Raw genomic sequence first — 23611 nt, forward strand, 5'->3', positions numbered from 1 at the left:
TAAAGATGACAGTCATTTATAGTCAAGTTCCAGAAGTGGCAATGGGCTGAGTGACCAATTAATCTGCTTAACCATATTTGTTGGAGGATAAAAGATAGTACTCCCTTTATGGTTCACAAAGCATAGATTACCAAAAACAACAGTCACCTCCCCTTTTCCATCACTTTAGCTCAGTCATCTTTTAGTTTACCTTATATTGGGAGCCATTTATTAGCTTTTACTTGACACAGATAAAGGATACAAGATGCGTTTCTAATCAACTTCAAAATATCTACACGGAAGCCTGAACTGGGAAACCTCAACAGTTGTAGGACTGTTTTTTTCCACCTGAAAATTTGTGTAATACCTACCAATTCCATTGTATGCTGAGAAATACCATTTCTTACAGCAGAGGTCATGTATTGCACAACAGTGCATAGCAGGGTTCCTTAAAAAGCACATGAATAATAACATGCTTAAATTTAAGTCTGTCTGGAAACAATGGAGACTGGGTCAAAGCAGGAGTTGAATACAAGACCAAATGTTTTGATTATGTGGCTTATTTTAAGATCAATCTTGATGAGGGAATTCTGTTACACAACTGAAGGCACAATTCCACATAGGGAGAGGTGATGAGGAATGCCTAAGAAACCAATGTCAGTTTGGTGACAAGAATCATAGTAGGTTAGAGAGAGACAGGAAGGGACAAGATGCTGCAGGAATTCAAACCACCTTAAACAAGGCTTTTCAGGAACAAGGAGTCAATGTAAATTAGCAGGAACAAAGGTGAACGGTGAGTAGAACAGGAAACTGACAATTTTGAATAAGCTCAAGTGTATGACAGCTGGCAGGTTGAAAGCTAAACAGGAAAGATTGATTGTACAAAGATATGGAGTCTAAGGATCAACATAGTTGTGTTACAAATTAGCCATGATCTAAATGAATGACAGATTGGACTCAACATTGAATGGGCTATAGCTGCTCCTTGAAACTTTGGTTCGAACACGAACAAAGCATGTATTACTCAATCAACACTGCAGATTAATTAGACATTCATCTCATTACTGTCTGAGTTTCTGCTACACAAACTGGATGAGACAAACTTGGCAGCCAAGTAACCGTAGTTACTTGGTGTGAAGCACTTTGGGGGATACAAGACAATGAAATCAAATGCCCTGTTCTGCAATTTCACTTCTCAAATAACTTGCACACCAAACGTCACAGTATTAGATGTTAGAATAGTAGGGCATTTCCTTTTTTTTAAAAAAAAATCAATTAGCTAACACACTGGGAGCTGAGAATCTGCAGGTTCTACAATACTATTGCAATAATAAACTGTTAAACCATTCTTATCACATTGATAAATCAATATTTACACTAAACTAATGCAATTTAGAATAAATTCACACTCCATTTAGTGAATTAGATAATTAAATTTAAACTCTCATCTTTACTTGAATGATTTTTTCCTTCGTTTTACGAATTTGAATGTGGTAAAGCAAGTCAGATATCCTGTGGATAGCATCATGATATTTGACGATTTACACTACCACTATGTAAAGCATCTCATTGTAAAAGAGCAGATCTGAAATAACATTGTCTACAAATTGAAGGTTTTAGTGGACATGAATTTTTTTATTCATTACAGTATATTGACCTTTTACAGAGACTGTATATAGTGTACAAAATTACTTTATACTACACAAGTATACTTTGACAGTGTTTTCACCATTATTCCTCTAGTCCCATTCCATTGCAGTTTTTTGGCATTTCAGTTGAGTCAGGATAACTGGTAGTGTAAGGCTCTTCACACAACCTAGTCGAATAAATATGCCTTTCACATTATTAAAAGTTCTGAGAAGCTGAAACAGAGGATTCATACAACTGAAACTTTGGATGGGCTGAAGAAAGGTGCTGCTGTTCAGCCTGATCTTCACATTGTAATTGAGAACTTCCATCTCTAAATACTGAAAAATGCCAACATGAATATTTCTTGACTTGTAATAAAAACACTTATGGGGCTCTCCACAGATTTACATTTTCTCCTTTGTGGTTAAAAGAAAGATTTTAAATGTTCATAAGGACAGCACATATTCAGAGTGCTGTGTGCTAATTAATGCCAACTTTTAACAGAACCATTTTGTTAAAAACCCGTAGAGAACACATTGGCATCCATAAACTTCAAATAATATCCTGAAAGACTGTGTTGCACTTACAAGTCTGAGTAAATATTCCAGACCGAAAGTATTCTGTATAACTGACCAGTGTAGTCATTATCTTACATAATCAAAAGTACTGCCTCAAAAGTGCAATTTATACACCAAAATGCACAGTATTTAGTTTTACACGACAGGCTCTCAGATTTTGGTAATGAAGACCATTCCTTCGAAAGAACGTTGGACAAAATAGGTTAGTGACTGAAAATTTTCTTAAAATTTTGGATGAATAGTTTTTGTGCTTGTGAAAGGTAGATTGAAATATTTTAATATGTCTGCACCTAGTAACAGATTCAAATCATTCACAACAGACTGATCTTCAAAGCAGCATCTTGTCCACGTCTGATGCTGTTTGGTATACTGAAAGGGACGTTGTGATATGGCACACCAAGAGGAAGATAAGCTTTAAAGTAAAAAGGATCAGCAGTGGATTCAGGAGCTCAGAACCAGTAGCAAGAGCTGGAAAATTAGGAAACTATTGGCTCATGAAGAAACTGAATGTATGCATGTATTATTTGCCCTTCTGACTGGTCAAACTGTGCCTGGTGCAAGTGATATAGCTTACGCTTAGAAGTCACATGGGATTAAAAAAAAAAAATACAGGTCTCCCCATGCACGTCTACAAGTTCAATAAGTTGTTACACAAGTATGCCCCTGTCCAACACCATTAAAGAGATAACGACAAATCATAGACAATTCTGTGCCATCAAACAGTCCGAAGGAGGTTCATTTCACTTCTGGTGAACCAGATTCCAGGATAGTTCTCTTTATTTATTATCTTCATTTTGCAATACTTTACACATTTGAATGTTTCTTTTAACATTTCTACTGGACGACTGCCTTCGGCTGGTGATGGTGCTAGATAGTATAGGAATACCATTTTACAGAACTGAAAGGTGAGGATTTGTTCTTAAACATTTCATGCACTTATCTTGGATGAGTCCTCCTGCACAATGGTGTGGTTATTAAAGGTTTGTTCATTGGTAGATGGAGAGATTGAAACCTCTACCATCCCACATAAATACTGAGGTTCCCAACGATTGACAAAATTAGGTTACTGGTTTCTTTCTTTAATTTAAATATTTTTAAGAAATAAAACACAAGCTAAACTTTTGAAAGATACACAAACTGACAACTCTGTACTAATCACTTGGCAGATTTGCATTATTGTGCAACTACCAAAACAAAACTGCTTAAGAGCATATAAAAGTGCAGTACATATATACAGTTACTAAATTCTACAAAATTTAAAGTTGCTCAACTCAGCACCCTACTGACACTTTGCTGTTAATTAAGTGAAAAGTCTTATTTTCTTCTTTAATTTTACAAACCACCTTGTTTTAAAAAGATCTAAAGATCCTTCAGAGACATGAAAATGGTCATGCTGAAAGTCTAATCTCAAAGTAGAGTAGTTGGCAAGCTGCTGCCATGCCATCTCAAGCAGGTTGTTTTGGAATGCTTGTACAAGTGGCTCGACTGACTGAATCTTTTCCCACATTTTAAACAAGCGTAGGGCTTTTCTCCTGTGTGGACACGGATATGTTTCTTGCAATCTGTTAATGTTAGAAAAGTCTTGCAGCAAATTTTACAGGCATATTTACGGGCACCTTCCACCACTAAAACATTGTGTTCTGACATGGCTTTTTTACACTTTGAAAGCACGTCTGCCGATGCCCGTGTCAGCTGGGGAGGACCTGACTGCATAGAATGATTATTTTCAAAAGCAGAAACGGTACTGTTCAACATTCGGATCTGGGAGTTCGAACCAGTGTCCTGGGAACCAGAGCCTGCATCTCCAACTGAGGTAACAATGGGCATTTTAGGGGCAATGCGACGATAACCTGGGAATTTGCTGGCTCCTCCTCGCGATGAAATGATAGATTGTCTGGATAATGAATGCAATCCAGAACTAGGTCTAGGAAAATCTAATCGGAATGGTTCTCCCCCAGCTTTGTAGCCGGAAGGCTGCCCACAGGACAGCCCCAGCAAGTCATGCATGGGTCGCATAAAATGAGTATCGGAACCATCAGTAAATGGATTCTCCAGCCGAGCCGCAGCAATTGAAGAGTTGGCTCCAGCAGAAATGCCAGGCACTGAACTCATTAAATAAGTAGCTTCATTTTCTATTCTGCCATCGCTTGTTGTGTTGGGAATGTTGTCATCAGTGTTCTGACCCCCACTGTAGCTGTTTGTTCGGTTCTTATTCAAAAAGGTGGAAATGTGAAAGGGGGTTTTTGAGTCAGTGTTCGCAGATTCTAGCATATGTATGTCAGTGACCCTGTCAGTACTGGACTGAGGATCAGAGAAACTCCGGTCACTACTCTCTGGGCTAAGCTCCAGTTTCTCTGCACCAGGCATTCCTCCTTCCACCTCTACTGACTCACTACCTTCAGCCTGTGAGGCAACATCACTGGCCTCATCCTGAGGATCAGGTGAGCTCAATGGTTCAGCTTTCACAACAATTCGGACCTGCTCCTCACTTCCATTCACATGAAGTTCTGTGGTCTCAGAGTGGAAATCTGACTTCTCATTAGCAGAATCTTGATTAAAAGCAGTTTCAACATGAGTTGCTTGAGAAGCCATGGATGTTTCAGAATGGCCTACTGCACTGTTGTCTGACTGACTGGGTACCTGGTTATCTTCTGGAGTGCTAAAGGCCTGCTCAAATATGATAGCACTTTCCACATTGTTTTCAACAGTTGCATCAGTTTTGGAACCATCTCCCAACTTCAGGGAGTCTGGTGTAAATAATTCCTCACATGTGTGCACCACGGCTTGCCCATTATCTGATGTTTCTTCGGTGATGATAGACTCATCCACCGAAGGTCTCATCCTCTTCTTTGATCTTTCATCAGGAATGGCTTTCCTTTTCTGCAATCGCTGGACAGGAAATGCAGTCGACTGATCCTCCAAGTGATGGCGAAGTGATGAGTTCACATTGACTTGCTCATCTATTCCCTGACTAGAGCTGAGGGCAGAATTTACTAAGCTCAAACCCAGCTGCTGAAGCAGGAAGGACCTCTGCATCCGAGCATTTTGCTCCTGAAGCCTTTCGCTTGTAGGAGACATGGGTACAGTCCTCGTTGTTAAGTAATGTTTGCAAGCCTTAACAACCGAATTCAGGTGAAGGTGGGAAGCTGCGAGCAGCACATCCATAACATTACTCTCCCCTAGCATCAGTGTGGATGTGTACATCATTTCAACAAGGGCGGCAAAGGCTTCGGCTGTAACTACTTCACTGTCCAGCTGAACCATGTTCAGTGACTGATCACTCTCTGGAACAGTAAAGAGAGCACGAAAGTGGGTACTGCATGCTGCAAGCACAGAGCGATGGGCTTTGAAATGACGGCTTCCAACAACAATCACACAGTCACAGAGCTGTCCATGAAGCCGCTGATAGTTCAGCTGCTGGAAGACTTGTTCAAAATGCCCTGGAAAATCCATGATCCTGTTAAAAGAGAAAGAAAGCCAGTGATAGTTTTTTTTCCTTCTTCCCCCATTTGTAGCAGTCATCATTTCCCAGTTAGTAATTTTTCTTTGGTTACAAACAAATCTCGTCACAATCATATAATCGACTTGCAGTTAGTTAGTTCATGATAATGGCGAATGCATTAAAACTACAGGGTGGTCTTAGCCTAAAGCATTCCTTATAAAAGTATAAATTTAATCATAGCAAATACTTACTCATTTCATTTCATGTACCAAGTTTTAAAGCGAAGGATTCCACTCACTGACTACAGTTGATTGCAATAGCAAAGCTATCAGCAGCTTGCTACTGCCCGATCACATTATCATAATGCTTGCTATTGGCCAAGATGGCACAGAAACAAAACAACTGATTCTCCGTTTCACAAACATGCACAATAACTATCAACAAGAGAAAGTACTTATCCGTTTCTCTACACTAGTAACTCCTTTTATGAAATCTAATTTGGAAAAGCTGCATCTTGATTGGGCACCGTTGAATGTTCACTACCTGAGTCACACTGCACGAAGTGTTATAGCATCTGGAACATTTCTGCCAGTATTTTAAATGATATTTTCCCTGTTTGCAGTCAGAGACACCAGAGTTTTTCCTCATGTACACTCAGTCAAATGCAATTATGTTCATCTGCACTTTTCAGCCAATATTAAAGAAGTTAAATTTATTACAACCAAACTAAAAAAAAGCACTACAGCCGGTCACAATTGTATTTTTTTAAAACTTCTTTTAAAATTTACAAATCAGCTCAGCAGCAGCTGCAGCTAACCAGAACTATGAGGTGGCCTCTTCCAAGCGGTCACAGTAATGACTCTAAACAGTCAATAATGTCTCAAGAATCAGACGTTCTCAGTACATTCATCCTCTTCATGGAACAAAGCAGTTAGCACAGGAACCAAGCATGACACCAAGGTAACAGCACAAGGGGTTACTTATTAGCTTCGAAAGAGGATTGGCTAACCAACAGAAAGCAGAGGATGACTGCTTAGCATGTCCATGCTCAGGGGAACAAATCCAGAAATTGCTGTCAATGATTTTATGATTCTCTAAGTTTGCAATGTTGAAGTCCTTTCCTCAGGATCCAGTCAACTGGAAATCAGTGAACTCACGAGAACATCTACAGGTGGTTCTGCTATAATGCTTGTTTCGTTAATGCGAATTGGATGTAATGCAATTGATGAATAGTGGATGCTGTTTGCATTATGCAAACTTTCTGCTGTTCAGGTATAGCGATTTCCCTATAATGCGATTTTCTATAGCACGAGGTCACACAAGAATGCAATTATAGTGTTATAGGAGAACTACCAGTACTCTTATTCTCATGGTTTTGAAACAAAACCCCTTGAAAAAGTTCGTTACAAGGTCTTCAAAAAGTAGATAATGAGAGTCCAGAGGCAGTATGTTCCTGTTAGTGTGAAGGACTGGGCTCATAGGTATAAGGAATGATGGATGACTAGACAAATTGAGGCACTGGTCAAGAAAAAGGGGGCATATGGCAGGTATAGACAGCTGGGATCAAGTGAATTCCTCACAGAGTATAAGGGCAGTAGGAGTATAGTCAACAGGGAACTCAGGAGGGCAAAAATGGGTCATGAGATAGCTTTGGCAAATAAGGTTAAGGTGAATCCAAAGAGATTTTACAAATACATTAAGGACAAAAAAGTACTGAGAGAGAGAATAGGACCGCTTAAAGATCAACAAAGCCACCCATGTGTGGAACCACAGGAGATGGGAGAGATACTAAACAAATATTTTGTGTCATTATTTACGTTGGAGGATATGGAAGCTAGGGAACTTGGAGAAATAAATAGTGATATATTGAGAAGTGTCCATATTACAGAGGTGGTGTTGGTGCTGGACATCTCAAGAATATGCATAAAGGTGTTTAAATCCCCAGGACCTGATCAGGTGTATCCTAGAATTTTGTGTGAGGCTAGGGAAGAGATTGCTGGGCACCTTACTGAGATATCTGTATCATCAATAGTGAGATAGTGAGGTGACAGAAGACTAGAGGTTGGCTAAATATGGTGCCATTATTTAAGAAAGGTGGTAAGGAAAAGCCAGGGAACTACAGACTATAGGTGGTTGGCACTTTGTTGGAAGGTATTCTGGGGGACAGGATTTTCATGCATTTGGACTGATTAGGGATAATTAACATGGCTTTGCGAGCAGGAAATCACGTCTCACTAACATGATTGAGTTTTTTGAAGTGACAAAGAAGATTTTTGAGGGCAGAGCGATGGACCTCAGGAAGACGTTTGACAAGATTCCACATGGTAGACTGGTTAGCAATGTTAGATCACATGGAATCTTGGGAGAGCTAGCCATTTGGACACAAAATTAGCTTGAACATAGGAGACAGAGGGTGGTGGTATGAGGATTGTTTTACAGTCTGGAGGCCTGTGACCAGTGGTGTGCCGCAAGGATCAATGCTGGGTTCCACTGCTTTTCATCTTTATATAAATGTTTTTCATTTTTATATAGATGTGAATATTGGAAGAATGATTAGCAAGTTTGCAGATGACACCAAAATTGGTGGACAATGAAGAAGGTTACCTCAAAGTACAACTGAACCTTATCAGATGGGCCAGGAGTGGAAGATGACAGTTTAATTTAGATAAATGAGGTGGTGCATTTTGGTAAGGCAAATCAGGGCAGGACTTATACACCTAATGGCAGGGTCCTGGGGAGTGTTGCTGAACAAAGAGAGCTTGGAGTGCAGGTTTATAGTTCCTTCAAAAGGTGAAGTTGTAGGAAGACAGGGTAGTTAAGCAGGCCATTGATCTATGTTGGCAGTTCTATTCAGAGGTGAGCACAATGGCTTTGCCACTGACTGCAAACTCTAGCCCAATAGGCAATTCATTAGCCCATGTTGATAATCTGAAAATACCTCAGCTATTATACTGCAGAATCTTTGAATACAGATGTTTCGATTTAAAAAAAAAGACTCCTTATTCCTCCAGCTCCACATTTATCTCGGACTCCAGCATCGGCAGCTCTTACTATCTCCTTATACCTTTCTGGTTTTAAAATTGTGTGGGCGGTCTTTTAGTCAGACTCAGAAGTATAGTACCAAAAACAGAAATTGCTGGAGCTTTTCCAGCAATTTCTGTTTTTGTTTCTGAGTTACAGCATCTGCAGTTCTTTCGGTTTCTATTCAGAAGTGTGACAGTAAGGGGACTCACAAACATTAGAAAAAAAACAGCAATTTTATTATTTCATATTATTATACAAAGACAAGGTACATTCATTGGAAGAAACTGGAAGATAATAAGTCAAACAAAAAGCAAAAAACACTCCAGTGGTGAAGATCTAAAATAAAAATAGCAAAACAGCAGGTCTGGAACCATCTGCGGAGAGAGAAACAGAGTTAACATGAAGTCTGAAATGACTCTGCTTCAGTATAGAGCAGGAGGTGGAAATATGATCCATTTTATATTGTTGAAAAACAGGAGAGGTGCAAATGGACCAGAAGTAAAGGTCAGGGACGGCAAGAGAGCAAGGGAGTTTGGAGATCAAAGGAGTCATGTAGCAAAAGGCAAAAGGGAATGTAAATGAATGTAAAACAAAAAGCACAGATCCAAAAGTACACGTTAACAGAAGGAGAAATGTCAGTACCAACTGTAAGCAAAAGCATTAAAAACAAGATACAGACATGTGGGGCTAGATCTATCAAAATGGAAGACTGAATTCATTGTCTGAATTTAATCGGACTGAATGTTCAGTCTAAAAAGGTGTAAAATGCCTCAAGTGGAAAATGAGGTGCTTGCATGGAGCTTCAGTGGAACATAGCAGCAAACCTAGGATTCAAAGGCAAGTGTGAGAGCAAATGATACAGTAAATGTTAAGTAACCATAAGGTCAGGGTTACCCTTGAGGACTGAGTAGAGATGTTCATAAAGCAGTTGACAATAACGGTTATTCTGCCTCTCCGTTTGCCGCGAAATAAAGCAGTTTAGTTATTTGTATTTGGCTTCGGCTTTAGCCTGAGAATTTGTTGCTCCATAGTTTTATTATATCCTTGAGGTTTACTGCTGTATCATTAGAGAAGGGGTAGTACAGAAGCATCTCTAAACTGAAGATACTCTGCACATTCACAGGCATGATTAGCAATCCTTTGGGATAGATACCTTAGATTGCCTTTTAGATAGTGTATTAAGCACATGGAGCTGCAGATATCACTCCATGTCAGAAGAACTGGCTTCTGTATATTGTAGAATTTTTGTACAGCAATATTTTACAAAGATTTAATCTCCACAAGCAGTTGAGATGATCACCTGCTATTTTGTATTTTGAAAATAAAATAAATCTCACGACAAGCAATTCGTAATAGAGCTATATTTAAAATAGATCAGTATTTCTTGCAAGATTCATTGCATTTTATGTAAGTGATAAACAATGAGCCTTATATTAACCCTACTATCACAATAACCAATTCTATTGCTGCAGAATAAATATTTGCCCAAAATGTCTGATTTCAGGCAGTTAAATTATATATCTTTTACAGAGTGTACAAATCACACAACTCAAACTAATATTCAGCCCACATACACAAAACACTATGCGCAGTTTCCTTCTAAAATCTGTACAAATTCTGCAATGACCTTTACAAAATTATTCATCTAGTCTTTGTTCAGATCAGTGCATCGAAATCACAGCAGCATAACTTCTAAACAGCTGCTTTCTTCACCTCATTCTGAAGCATTTACTAGAGACACATGTACAACTAATATAAAAGGAATACTGACCGTTACTTTGGTAATAAATCATTAACACACACACACACTCCAATTACTATGGTGCTGCTTATAGCAAGTCAGTATACCCTGCCTTATTTAGATTATCTAGGAGATTCTGATAGCGAGTAAATACGTCAGACAATTTTACCAACTGGCATTTGGGATTTTACGGCAATTTGCCGAGATGTAGACTTGAACAATTAGGATGGATAAATGGTTTCGTCATTCATTTCCAGATCTGGCTGGACCATATAAAGCACAATCTGCTCCCCCATCAAAACTGCTCATTATTCCAGGATCCAACCATAATGAAAATAAAATTTGCTTCTCTTCTTCACTACAAACCATCTCCTTAAACTCTTCAACCCCTCTCCTCCAACCACAGGCATAAGGTGGTCATGGACAACTTTGTCACTAAGGTTGAATCCATTTGTTTAGCTGTTCCTGTCTCAAGTCCAAAGCAAGGTTTATACTGATCCAAGCTCTAAACTCAAATTTCTCTCGTTTCATTATCTCCCCTCACAATCCTGTCCACAATACCCGCTGTTTGACATTACATGGAACAAAATGTGAATTAGTCAATTTCTCTTCCTGGCCCACATATTAGCTGATGTTGTTAATGGTTATTTCCCTTCAAATAATATCTCCCATTCTTTTTAAACCTACCAGCTTCACCCCTCTGTGCTTGCAAACAATTACTCATTTCTAACATTCCTTCTGCTTCCAAGTCCTCAAATGTATTATCACCTCCTAAAATGAATAGTGGAATGGATGAAAATTATATTGGTAAGAGTTGGGCTGAAAAAGGAAATGGAAAAGATAGACTTATTGTTAAGTCATCTGACTTGTGATTTGGCCCACTGCTGGTCAGACATCTAAAAAAGTGGATGAGCAGCAATTTTCCTCGATTAATTCCTGGGGAGGAAGAAGTCATTGTCTTCAGTTTACACTACACCAACTACTGACTCCACCTTATTCCTGACATATTTGCAAATGATTTGGCATTGCATACTTTGGGGTCTTCTTTTTTTTATTCACTCCTATGAAGAGGTCGTCTCTGGCTAAGCCAGAATTTACTGTCCATCCTCAGTTGTCCTTGAGAATGTGGTGGTGAATTGCCTTCTTAGACCGCTGCAGTCCATCTACTGTAGGTACACTCTCAGTGCTGTTAAGGGAGAGAGCTCCAGGATTTGACCAAACCAAACAAAAGAATGGTGATATTTTTCCATGTCAGGGTGGTGGGTAGCTTGCGGGTGTTCCCAGGTATCTGATGCCCTTGTCCTTCTAAATGGAAATGATTGTGGGTTTGGAAAATATTGCCTAAGGACCTTAGGTGAATATCTGCAGTGCATCTTTTAAACGGTACACATTGTTGCAACTGTCTATTGGTAGCAATAAGAATGAACGTTTGTAGATGTGGTGCCAATCAAGCGGGCTGCTTTATCCTGGATGGTGTCAAGCTTGAGTGCTGTTGGAAGTGCACCCATCCAAGCAAGTGTGCCATCAGAGTGATGACTTATGCCCTGTAGATTACAGACAGGCTTTGGGAAAGTCAGGAGATGAGCTACTCACTGCAGGATTCCTAGCCTCTGACCTGCTCTTGCAGCCTCAGTATTTATAGGGATAGTACAGTTCAGTTTCTGAGCCACCCTGGTGAGCTTCCAACCACGCACCTGCATCACCAAGACTACACAATTCCACATCCATTGCATTTGAGCAACTCCACCCCTTCCTTAACTCCTTGACTGTTAAAAGCCCCATTCTGTTATCAAATAGAAGCAGGGTTACTGTTTCATTCCCTCATACGCTCTCTGCGCTGTTGAAATAACGTGCAACCAAAGAAACTGGAACTTCATGGCAAAAAGATCCAAAGGGAAAAAAATCCAAGCCTCCAGCACCTGGATAACACAATAATTGGCCAGTGGTTGACAGTGAGGAGAAAGGAGTGGGTTACAGGAAGATATAAACAGATTGGTTAGACGGGCAGATCAGTGGCAGGTGAAATTTGATCCTGATAAATGCGAGGTGATGCACTTTAGAAGAAAGACTAGGCAGAGAATTATTCAATGAATGGAACTAGGAAGCTCCAAAGAACAGAGGGATATTGGGGTGCTTGCCGACAGATCCCTGAAGGTGGCAGGACTAGTTAAAGGGTAGCTAGGGAGACAAACAGGCCGCTTGTCTTATATCAGTCATGGTATAGATTATAAGAGCAGGGAAGTCACGTTGGAGCTGTTCAGAACTTCGGTTAGGCCACAGCTAAGGCCACAAGTTAGGCCGCAGCTACTGCGAGCAGTCCTGGTCACCACATTATGGGAAGGATATGATTGCACTGGACAGATGCAAATGAGATTCACCAGGATGTTGCCGGGGATGGTGCATTTCAGCTGTGAAGACCGACTAGATAAGCTCAGGTTGTTTTCTTTGCAGCAGAGAAGGTGTATGCACATGCGTGTGAGAGAAGAACCTGATAGAGCTGCATAAGATTGTGAGGGACATGGACCCAAGCAGAAAGCAGTTGTTCCCCTTAGTGGTCAATAAAAAGGGAGCATAATTTTGAGGTGGAGGGCAGGAGGGTTATTGGGAATTTTACGAAACAAACATTTTCACCAAGAGTGTGGTGGTGATCTGGAATGCACTGCCCGAGATGGGAAACTACAATCTTTAAAAAGTACTTGGTTCTGCACTTAAAGTATCATAACATTCAAGGCTATGGGCCTAAAGCACAAAAAAAAGAGGGACTGATGCAGCTAGTAGTATATTTTTGGCAGTACAGATTCAATGGGCTGATCCTATGTACTGTATGATTCTATCCTCTTTACCTTTAATGATCTGATCATATTGATACAACTTTTGAAATTGAAGTAGGACTAGGGGTTTGGGTAGTTAAATCCACTCTCACTGGTGATGGTGAATTTTTTTTCTTTCCACACCCCTGTGTAAAAGAACCATAACTTGTCCTTGTGCATTATGAATATTCCATAAATTCTAAAGCCATTTTAGTGCCCTTGAGGTGAACTCCATGCATTTGCTATTAATTGGTGTCTCTGAGTTTGTCAGAATGTTGCCAATTCAACAAAACAGGAACTAATAGCAGCATCAGGCTCCTACAGGACAATTTAAAAAGATTGCGTTGGTGCCGCTTCTAAATAAAATTCAAGAAATGCTGTAGATGTTTGCTTTCCAATTGTTAAGCAGTAATTTGCACTAACTTTATTTTATCTCCCACCTAAGTCTATCGGTTTGCTAACCAGTTCTGTGATTCTTTATCCTGACTGGACCTTCCAACCTGATCTTACACAGGGGAACACTAAATCTCTGTTCATCTATTCCACAGATTACTGCTCTCTCAGGTAACATTTCAGAAGGAGCGTAAATATTTCATCTCTTACTATTAGAGACTGACCAGCTCCCGTATCTCTCACTATTTGCAGCTTCTTTGCCTTCTTCCCCTGTTTTTACTGAGTAAACCTTACCCACAGGAGGTGAAGTTTTTGTAGAGATCGGGCACTGTCTCACTTTCCAGGCTGTAACTACGCTGTGAGCTCTCCTGCAGCTCCTCGACTCCTTTTGGGAGTTCCTTCACTACCTTAAATAATCCCACTGGTTTAGCCTCTTTTACCATATCCTTTTTCCCGGTAACTTTCTTAAACCTCCAGCCCTGCCACTCCATTACAGTGAAAACACCTGAGGTTTCTTACCTCCTTTTCACCCTCTACTCTTGCCTTCCAGGCACTTAAAACACAGACAACACATTATCCACAAACTAACAGCTAACTGTTTTGTAAAAGCAGAAAAGTGACAAAGAAATTTCAGCACTATATTTACAAACGAAACAATCAAACATGGAATTGTCAATCATGGTCCCACCAAAACAGAGAAAGAACGCATCATAACCCCTACACTTTCCCGTTTCCTGTGAAAATTTTCTAAATCACTGTCACCTCCAAGTCGAAAATTATTAAAACTTGGAAAAGTTCCAACTATAGCATTAGTTTATACTTTAGAAAAATTTTATATTTCAAACCCATTTAAAAATTGTGACACAGTTCCACAATGACTAGTGATTGCTTGTTATTTTTGGAAATGGGAGATTGTGCATGTCAAAGAAATCAAGTCTGTGTGACAACATGAATCAGCAGCAGGGTCAAGTGCTTCCATGGTAAGTACAGCGTCATAAGCAAGGGTCTGTCCAAACCTGGCATCAGCTTGGTGAACCTTCACTGGACTATCTTGAATGCTTTCCTTCAGTAAGGGGCTCAAAACTGCTCATTGTATACCAGCTGTGGTCTGAGTGGAACCTTGTGTGGTTTTAGCAAACCTCCCTACTTTTATATGCCAATCCCTTTGAAATAAAAGCCAACATTCCATTTGCCTTCCCTTTTACTTGCTAAACCTGGATGCTAGCTCTCTGTCACTCGGGTACAAGGATCCCCAAATCGCCCTGTGCTGTAGCTTTCTGCAGTCTTTCTCCATTTAGATAATATTCAGCTCCTCTGCTCTTCCTGTCAAAATGCTTAACCTCACATCTTCTCTCTTTTTTTGGCCAAAGAAATTTTTGTCCACTGTCATCCTCACTACCTTCGAACCTATTTTTGGGTCATATGCAAAATTGGCCATCATTCCTCATCCAATTCAAATAATTGTGGCCCCAGCAGTGATCCCTCTGACATTCCATTAATTACAGGATGCCGTCCTGAAAATGCACTTCTTATCTCAACTCTCTCATCTTCTATTAGTTAGCCAATTCTCTACCCATGCTAATATATTGCCTCAACACTTTGGGTTCTTAAGTCGACTAATGTGAAATATCTCATCAAATACATTACTTCCCCTTTATCTATCCTGCTAGTTACCTCAAAGTATTCTAGTAAATTCATCAGGCATAATTGCCCCTTCTTGAAGCCAAGCTGACTCCGCTTGATCCCATTATATATTTCAATTTTATCCTTTATAATACACTAACATTTTCCTAATAACTTCTCAGGGATTAATTTGATAATTCTAGTCTGATTACAGCATAGCCTACCTCCATGTTGTACAAGGGGAAATCAAAGGCTTGACAGTATAACCACTGAGAGGCCTGCATCAAGTGCTGAGGGTACCAGTCAGGAATTACACTTACTATACATATACTCATGATCCAGATCTTGATGTTCAAGGGACAAGTTCAAAGTTTTCACGTGTCACAAAACTTGCAAACTGAGAGGAGGACTGTATAGAATTCCATAAAAGCATAGATAAGTTGGTGGAGGAGGCGATAGTTGGCAGATGAGGTTTGATGCAGAGAATGAGAGGTGATGCACTTTAGTCAAATGAACATTGGAAGACAATTTTAAATCAGGGAAACAATTCTAAAGGGACTCCAGGAGCAGCAGGCCTTGGACGTACGTGTGCACAGATTATTAAAGATGGCAGGACAGGTGAAGATATAAGTAAAGCTGTACCCTTTGCTTTATTAATAGGGGCAGAGAGTAAAAGAGCAAGGAGGTGACAGTGAACTTAAGACAATTTTTAGACCTCATCTTCAATATTATGTATAGCTCTAGATACTATACAACAGAAAGGATATGAACACATTGGAAATTGTGCAGAGGTAATTTACAAGAATGATTCCAGTGATGAGTAACTTCAGTTATGGAGGGAAGATTGAAGGAGTTGGGACTGTTATCCTTGGAGAAGGTGGCAAAGAGTTGATCTGAGAGAGGTGTTCAAATTCACAAGCAAACTGGATATAGTAGGCAGGAGAAACTGTCACAGCTTGTAAAAAGGAGCAAGAAGACACAGTTTTAAAGTCATTTGCAAAAGAAGCAAATGTGATACAAGAAAAAAAAATTTCCAATTAGCATGTAGTTGGGTTATGGAATGCACTGCCTAGAAATGCAGTAGAGGTAGGTTAAAGTGAGGCATTGAGGGGGCCTTGGATGATTATTTGGATGAACATAAAGTACAAGGGTATGGGCAAAAAGCAGGAGACTGACACTAGATAATGATGTTCATTTCAAGGCCAGGTACAGGCACGTGGGCCAAATGGCCTCTTCCTGTGCTGTCAGATTCCTTTGATTCTGTGACTTACTTAATATCATTTGCACTGACCCAGCTGTTGGAGACACAAATGTCCACAAGACTATTTGTAGTCGAAATATTAATTTCTGAGAAGACAGTTTATTACCGAAACCATAAGAATCTCTGGTCCAAGGTGTGAGACTATTGGAACAAACCACGAATCTTATCAGACCATTTCAGAATCACAAAAGTTTCAATGGCATCACCGCTCAACTATCTCAACTTTAAACAGAAACTGCTTAACTTTCAAGATTTTCTCCCCGATTGTAATCTTTTATCTGTTGTAAAATCCTAACGAATCCACACTGTTCTTTTTCCATTACTTTTAAGTTATACAACAGTATAAAATCAGATCAGGAGCCCCTAGTTTTTTCAATCATATTTCTATTGTCAAAGTTAGATCAAACAGATTTGCCTCTTGGCAGAATTGGATTTAACAAAGCAGTTTCGGAATGATGGCTGGTAGGTATTATGTCAATCAAGAAAATGAAGTTTGGCCTTTGCTTAAAATGTTCTCAGGTCTATAAATAAGTGAGCTCTTCAGACCTTGTCACTTTCTTTTGTGCAAAATAGATTTAGTACTCCTATGGCATCCAGCTTTCAGATTTTTGTTTCTTAAAACAGAAAGCAACTGAACAACAACTTGCACTTATATACCACCTTTAAAGTAGTGAAATATCCCAGGTACTGTACATGAGCATTACCAATCAAAATCTGGCACCAAGACAAGAGGATATATCAATGACCAAAAAGAGCATCTTAAAATGGGGAAATAAAAATTAGAGGTTTAGCAAGAGAATTTCAGACCTAGCATCTTAGCAGCTAAAGGCACAGCCTCCGATAGCAGCATGATTAAAAGTTGGGAACGACAAGAGGAAGGCAAAAATTGGGTAACTATAGGCCAAATGAGTCTAACATCTATTGCTGGAAAAACGTTGGAATCAATTGTTAAGGAAGTAATACCAGCATGTTTGAAAAAAAATCCTTATCTAACCAAGCAGGGTCAGCATGATTTCATGAAGGGGAAATCATGCCTGACAAATTTACTAGAATACTTCGAGGTGGTAACAAGCAGGATAGATAAGGGAGGAGTAGTGGACAGAATACGTTTCATAAGGTACCTCAAATTAGGCTACTTAAGAATCCAAGTAGACAGGAGGGTAAGGAAGGCCAAAGGAATGTTAGTCCTGATTTCAAAAGGATTGGAGTATAAAAAGTGGGGAAGTCTTACTGGTGAAATCAAATCTGGAGTACCGAGAGCAGTTTTGGTCCCCTTATTTAAGGAAAGATATTATTTCAGTGGAAGTAGTTTAGAGAAGGTTCACTAGGATGATGCCTGGCATGGAGGAGATTATCTTATGAGCACAGGTTAAATAAGCTGGGACTCTACTCATTGGAACTTAGAACAATGAGAGGAGATTGCATTGAAACATATAGGATTCTTAAGGAACATGACAAGGTAAGCACAGAGGATGATGTTTGCCTTTGTGGGAGAGTATAAGGCCAAAGGGCATCAATTTAAGTTCAAGATGAGGAGGAATTTCTTCTGTCCAGATGGTTGAGTGTCTTCAGAACTCCTTGCCACGGAGAGCTATGGAGGCAGAGACTTTAAGGCTCAGATAAACTCTTGATCAGTAGGGACTCAATAGCTACGGGGAAAGGTTGGGAAAGTGGATGAGGAATGTCAGATTAGCCATGTTCCTATCGAATGACAGAGCAGATTTGAGAGACTGAACAACCCACTCCTGTTCCCAATGGTTTAAGAGGACAGAATTGGCAGAGCCCCAACCTTCCTAACTGTCTTAATCTCTCAAATCTGGTCTCATATTTTCAACACTAGAAATTTGAGAAAAAATATTTTCCTTCTGCAAAATGATACGTGAAAGGAATGTTCACATTTTGTTTTTTAAAAATGCCTTACATTTTGTTCAAAATGATAATGATCCATAAATATTCAAAATCAAACAACTTGACCTGGTCTTTTTTCTCCCCAAACATTCAGAGGTTTTTTTTAAAAAACACACAGTCAATCTGAATGGAGTCTTCTATCTGGAATACATAGTAGGTGACTGAATAAAATCAGTCAGTCAAGCAATTACAAACATCTGTGAGAACTTGCTGTAGCAAGTGGTTTTGGCATGCCTCTTAATATGTAGCTGCTCTTAACTCAAAAGCAATAAAGAGGAACCTTTAACATACCTACATACAAACTGTGCATTTTGGCATCAAAGTCACCATGCTGAAAAGATTATTCCACAAATAAAAAATACATTCTGTGTCCTCTGCTGCTTTACAACGAGATCACAATGTAGAATGCCCTGAATATCACTTGTACATGGCATTTATGGAGTACGTATCATACTGGATAACCCCATTCCAGACAGACAGAAATAATTGGATTGCTCCCTCCCTCATCTGCTTGATTAACAGATCAATCACTCTGGCCTTTTTTTTTGTAAAGATTGAAGTCCTTTCAAGGTCCAAGTTTGAAGCATTTGAAACCTTCCACTCTTTGGACCTACCAAAGACGAACCTCATCCAGATGTCTCTAAAAGGATCTAACTTGATTTAAAGGCTGTTCGAGTTGCACAAACAAAAAAGGTGAATCAGTCACAAATATGCAGTAAGGAAGAAGAACTTAAAGATAACAGAAACTTCTTCCTGAAAGAAATTAATGCTAACCATTCTATATCTATCATCAATCTGTAATGCCTCAAGGAGGCTCATATTAGTCTTATAAACTGGCGCAAACTAAGAAGTACAACCTTATACCTTGTATATAAACCTCACAAGGAGGCAGTTACCTCACTTTTTAGGACTCTGAATCGGAAGGCACAACAGCACAAATTTATTCAAGCATGAACAAGAGAAGACTATTTGAACCAGATGCTGCTCCACCCTTCAATAACATCATGGGTGATTGTGGCCTCAACTTTATTTTGCTCTTCGTTTCATCAGGTCTCGACTACACTATTGTTCAAAAATCTGTCTATTTGAGCTCTGAATATATTCAATTATTCAGCTTCCACAACTCCGCAGGTTATAGACTTCCAAAGATTCACTACCCTCAGAAAAAATTAATCCTGTTTGTCATCTTAAATGGATGCACCTAATTCAGAAATCATGCCCCTTATTCTAGATATTGAGAGGGGGAACATCCTCTTAGCATCTACTCAGGCAAGTCCATAAGTTTCAACAAGATCACAGCTTTCAAAAAAAAAGGTTCAACGTACTCAACTTTTCATCTTAAGGCAACCCTTTCATCCCAGGAATAAACTCAGTGAATCTTCTCTGAACTGTCTACAATATCCTCCTTGGGGGATCAAAACTATTGCCCAGCAGAGCTGTAAACAAGACTTCTCCCTTTTATACTCCATCCCTCATAGTAAACAGCAAGATTCTATTTGCGTTCCTAATTACTTGCTACTTCTGAACATCAACTTTTTGTGATTCATGTACGAGGACGCCCAAATCTCATGAACAAGCCCCACATAACAAAGAAATGTGAGGAGACACTGGTTGTAGAGCTAGAGGAGTTAAGAGACCATAAAAAAAAAGCTGATTTTGCTCAAATACCATGATTCTAAAACATTTCCTTTCATTACCCAAGGACTGATTCAACACGCTTCTTTTAAGATCATGATTTGATTAGAGGACCTAGGTGACAAGCCCTCACCAACAGATTTATAAAGGCAAATATAAAGTGACTAGTGGGAACACTCTTGCCTTTAAGTCAAAGGTCGGCACAAGAGCTAGGCTGATGTTTAATTGTGATAGGAGAAGATTCGCATTTATCAAAAGCCTTTCACGATCTCTAGGATGTCCCAAAGCTTTTTAAAACTTCAAAAGCACTTGCTGGCTGGAGTTTTATTTTCCCTGTAAAGAAAAGAGCCGCCAAATTGTGCGCAGTAAGCTCCAACAAACAGCAATGATGTCAAGACTAAATAATCTGGCAGTTAGTGAGTTCCCTGCAATAGAGACGCTACCCTTTGGATGATACTTTAAACCCAAATTGCTCGGATATGAAAATATTCCACGGAAATTTTCACATTTGCCCAAGTAACAACAGTGATTATGTTTGAATGTACTTCCCTGGGTGTGAGAGGGGCAAAATTTAAAAAGGGATCGGAGGGGCAACATGTTCCACCCAGAGTGTGGTGCGTACATGGAACGAGCTACTATAGGAAGTAGTACAGGCAAGTACAATTACAACGTCTAAAAGGTATTTGGCAAGGTACACGGATAGGAAAGATTCAAGGGGATATGGGCCAAATGCAGGTAAATGGGATTAGTTCAGTTTATGAAACCAGGTCAGCAAGGACAAGTTGGGCTAAAGGGCCTGTTTCTGTGCTGTATGTCTCCATGACTCTAAGTGCCCCGAAGAAGTGAAACATGCCGAACCAATAGAAGTCCTTTATTTTCAGGAATCTTGGTTCCGTACTACCCATCCACTCAAGGTTGATACAATCTCCCGAGGATACCGCCAGCAGATTTTCCTGGAGTATTTTTCTAAACGTTTGTATATACAAGTTTGTGTGTTTGTTCAAAATTCTGGAATTTTGTGGATTTATTCTTTTAGCAAATGCTTTCAAACTTTGTGTCTACTTTAAAGTCAAAAATAGTCTCTCGACCCCGATCAGATTGCAACTTAAAGGTTGGTGGTCTTGTCTGGTATACTGACACCTCCCAGTAATAAGGCTACAAGCTCACCTTATCCTCAAGTTGTCAGAAAGTCACAGCATCCATAATGTGAAAGCTGCTAATCTACTTAAATTTGCCTTTGCCAAAATTAGGAGGACAGTGTGGTTAATGGGACTTAGCAAAAATTAATCTCGTTGACCGTCTTTAAAAGGTCATATTCTACCAATATAATAAATTTCAGAAGACAAAAGGAGAGCTATGTAGCCAACCAAATTGAAGTGACATGCTTCTAGTTATGGACCGTGGACAATTCTGGTGGAGCATCCAAAGGACGAATGAATGCATGATTCTTGCTGATTAAAATGAGTGATGTCTATCTCAAGTTCAGTCAAAAAAAGCTCTATGCCAGATGTTTTCTCCCGAGATGGGGGGCGGGGGTGGGGGGAGAGTGGGGAGTGTATTGTGAGTGCTTTCTTTCTCGACAATAAGGATACGTCCCTCATTGAAGAGGTTCACCTCTTGTCCATCTACTGCTTTACTTTAAAATGGTACACTCAACTCCACACAGAAACTGCTTAAGTTTATCTCATTTGGACTTATTATGCAGGCTATCCAGAGGGTTCTAATCCAAATGTCGGCAAAAACAAGAGACTCCTTGATACTCTACTGATTTTTAAGTTGATCTTGCATTCTTCCATTGTCCCAACTTGTTCTCACAGATCAACAGTGTAGTTCACAAATTGACAGCTAGATGGTCTAGAGGATTTAATGCAACTTTGTATAAACCTTATATACTGCTTGTGTCCAATTGGGTTTCAGTTCATTATATTTACAAAGGCAAACAGTGCATAACATTCTCCATTTATTGCAGCAAGATTGGGGACTTTCTTTTAATGTTGTCACAAGGATCATTAGACCCAAGAAGAATGTCACTCACTAACATGGAACAAGTAAAGTTGGGGCGGCTCAAGAAGTTAGAATTAAAGGAACACAAATATCTCATAGTATTGCAAGGCAACAAAAATAAGGCATGGTGAGGTCGTACAGAGACTTCAAAGTAAGATGAGCATTTTAAAAAAAAAATTAAATCGGGGCATTTCTTGACCCGGAGCCAATGTACGTTAGTGAGCTCAGGGGTGATAGGTTAACAGTTGAACCATAAATAAAATCAACTATATTGCTCGAGCAAGTCAGAAGAATACTTCAGACTTTCCTTCTGTTGGAGAGGAATAAACTCAGCTACATCCCTAGGGAGGACGCTTCTCCATCTAAAACTTGTTCCAGAATTATTTAAAACCTAGCTATGAAACAAAACAATTGTGTTTTAGGATTCTATTCGACCAATATATTTTTAGATTCACTCAGCAGCATGGGATTTCTGACTGGATAAATAAGTATACATTTAACAAATAAAGTAACTGGGTTAGATATTCATCAACAATTTTCCTTGAACATCATCCAAATACACCGTTAAAGCACATTAACCAAGTAACAGGCCACCACCAAAAAGACAGACATTATCCCCAACCTTCAATAACACAATTAGAAAAACTATAATTGCGGTAACATTACTAGACTAGTAATCTAGAGTTGATGTACTCTGTAGATGAGTTCAAATCTCAGCACTGCAGCTGGAAAGTTTGAATAAACCAAAATTTAAAAGCCAGTCTTAATAATGATCATTAAACTAGTGGATTCTGAAGAACATATGGTTCACCAATGTACTCTTGGGAAGGGATTTCTTTTCCATCCCTTGTGGGACAGGAATTCTGCAATCCTTATCCAGTCTGGCTGACACGTGACTCCAACCACACAGCAATACTATTGATTCTTAACTGGCATCTGAAATGCCCTGCAAGCTACTCAGATACATCTTACCTCTATAGAAAAGTCAAACATGAAAAAAAAACAGACCAGGCATCAACGTAGGTACTGGATACATTTAAACTGGGACATCAGAAGAATTTCTTTATTTATAGAAAATCTCTAATTGCATGGCCTGAGACCTCTCGCTCTCTACCACTACCAACAAGCCAGAACTGCGTATGAGCTGAACAGCAGAGGCAGCACGCATCAGTATAAATAAGCAACGCAACAAACGACAGAGCAAAGCTTGACAAACCTTCACATCCAGTTGCAAATGATGGTGCCAATTAAATAACTAATGGGAGGAGAATTCACACATATACCCATCTACAACAAGTGAGGAACCCAGCAAAAGGCAAGGTTGATGAGTCTGCAATCATTTTGAGCCATATGTTTCAAATGATCTCAGCATCCTCCTGAGGACCACAACTTCACAGATGCCAGTCTTCAGCCAGTTCAATTCACACTACTGACTCCCCAAAGCACACTTACCATATAGAAGGCACAAATCAGGAGTTCGATGTAACACTTTCCACTTGCTTGGTTCAATGCAGCTCCAACAACATTCATGAAATTCTACAGCAGCCATGACAAAGTAGCCACTTGGAATGGTACCTCATTCAC

General features: G+C 39.5%; 1 protein-coding gene across 1 annotated transcript in view; it reads right to left on the bottom strand.

Moving 5' to 3' along the window:
• Window positions 1-1593: 1593 nt before the first annotated feature.
• The window catches only part of LOC109917483 (zinc finger and BTB domain-containing protein 5), a 28735-nt gene continuing 6717 nt past the window's right edge, over window positions 1594-23611 (bottom strand). The window contains exon 2 of the mRNA XM_020517317.2: window positions 1594-5643. Coding sequence (XP_020372906.1) covers window positions 3594-5639 — 2046 coding nt within the window. The 5' untranslated portion in view covers window positions 5640-5643 and the 3' untranslated portion in view covers window positions 1594-3593. The remainder of the gene's footprint in view (window positions 5644-23611) is intronic.

This window comes from Rhincodon typus, chromosome 3 (genome assembly GCF_021869965.1).
Source record: "Rhincodon typus isolate 14 chromosome 3, sRhiTyp1.1, whole genome shotgun sequence".
NCBI lineage: Eukaryota > Metazoa > Chordata > Chondrichthyes > Orectolobiformes > Rhincodontidae > Rhincodon > Rhincodon typus.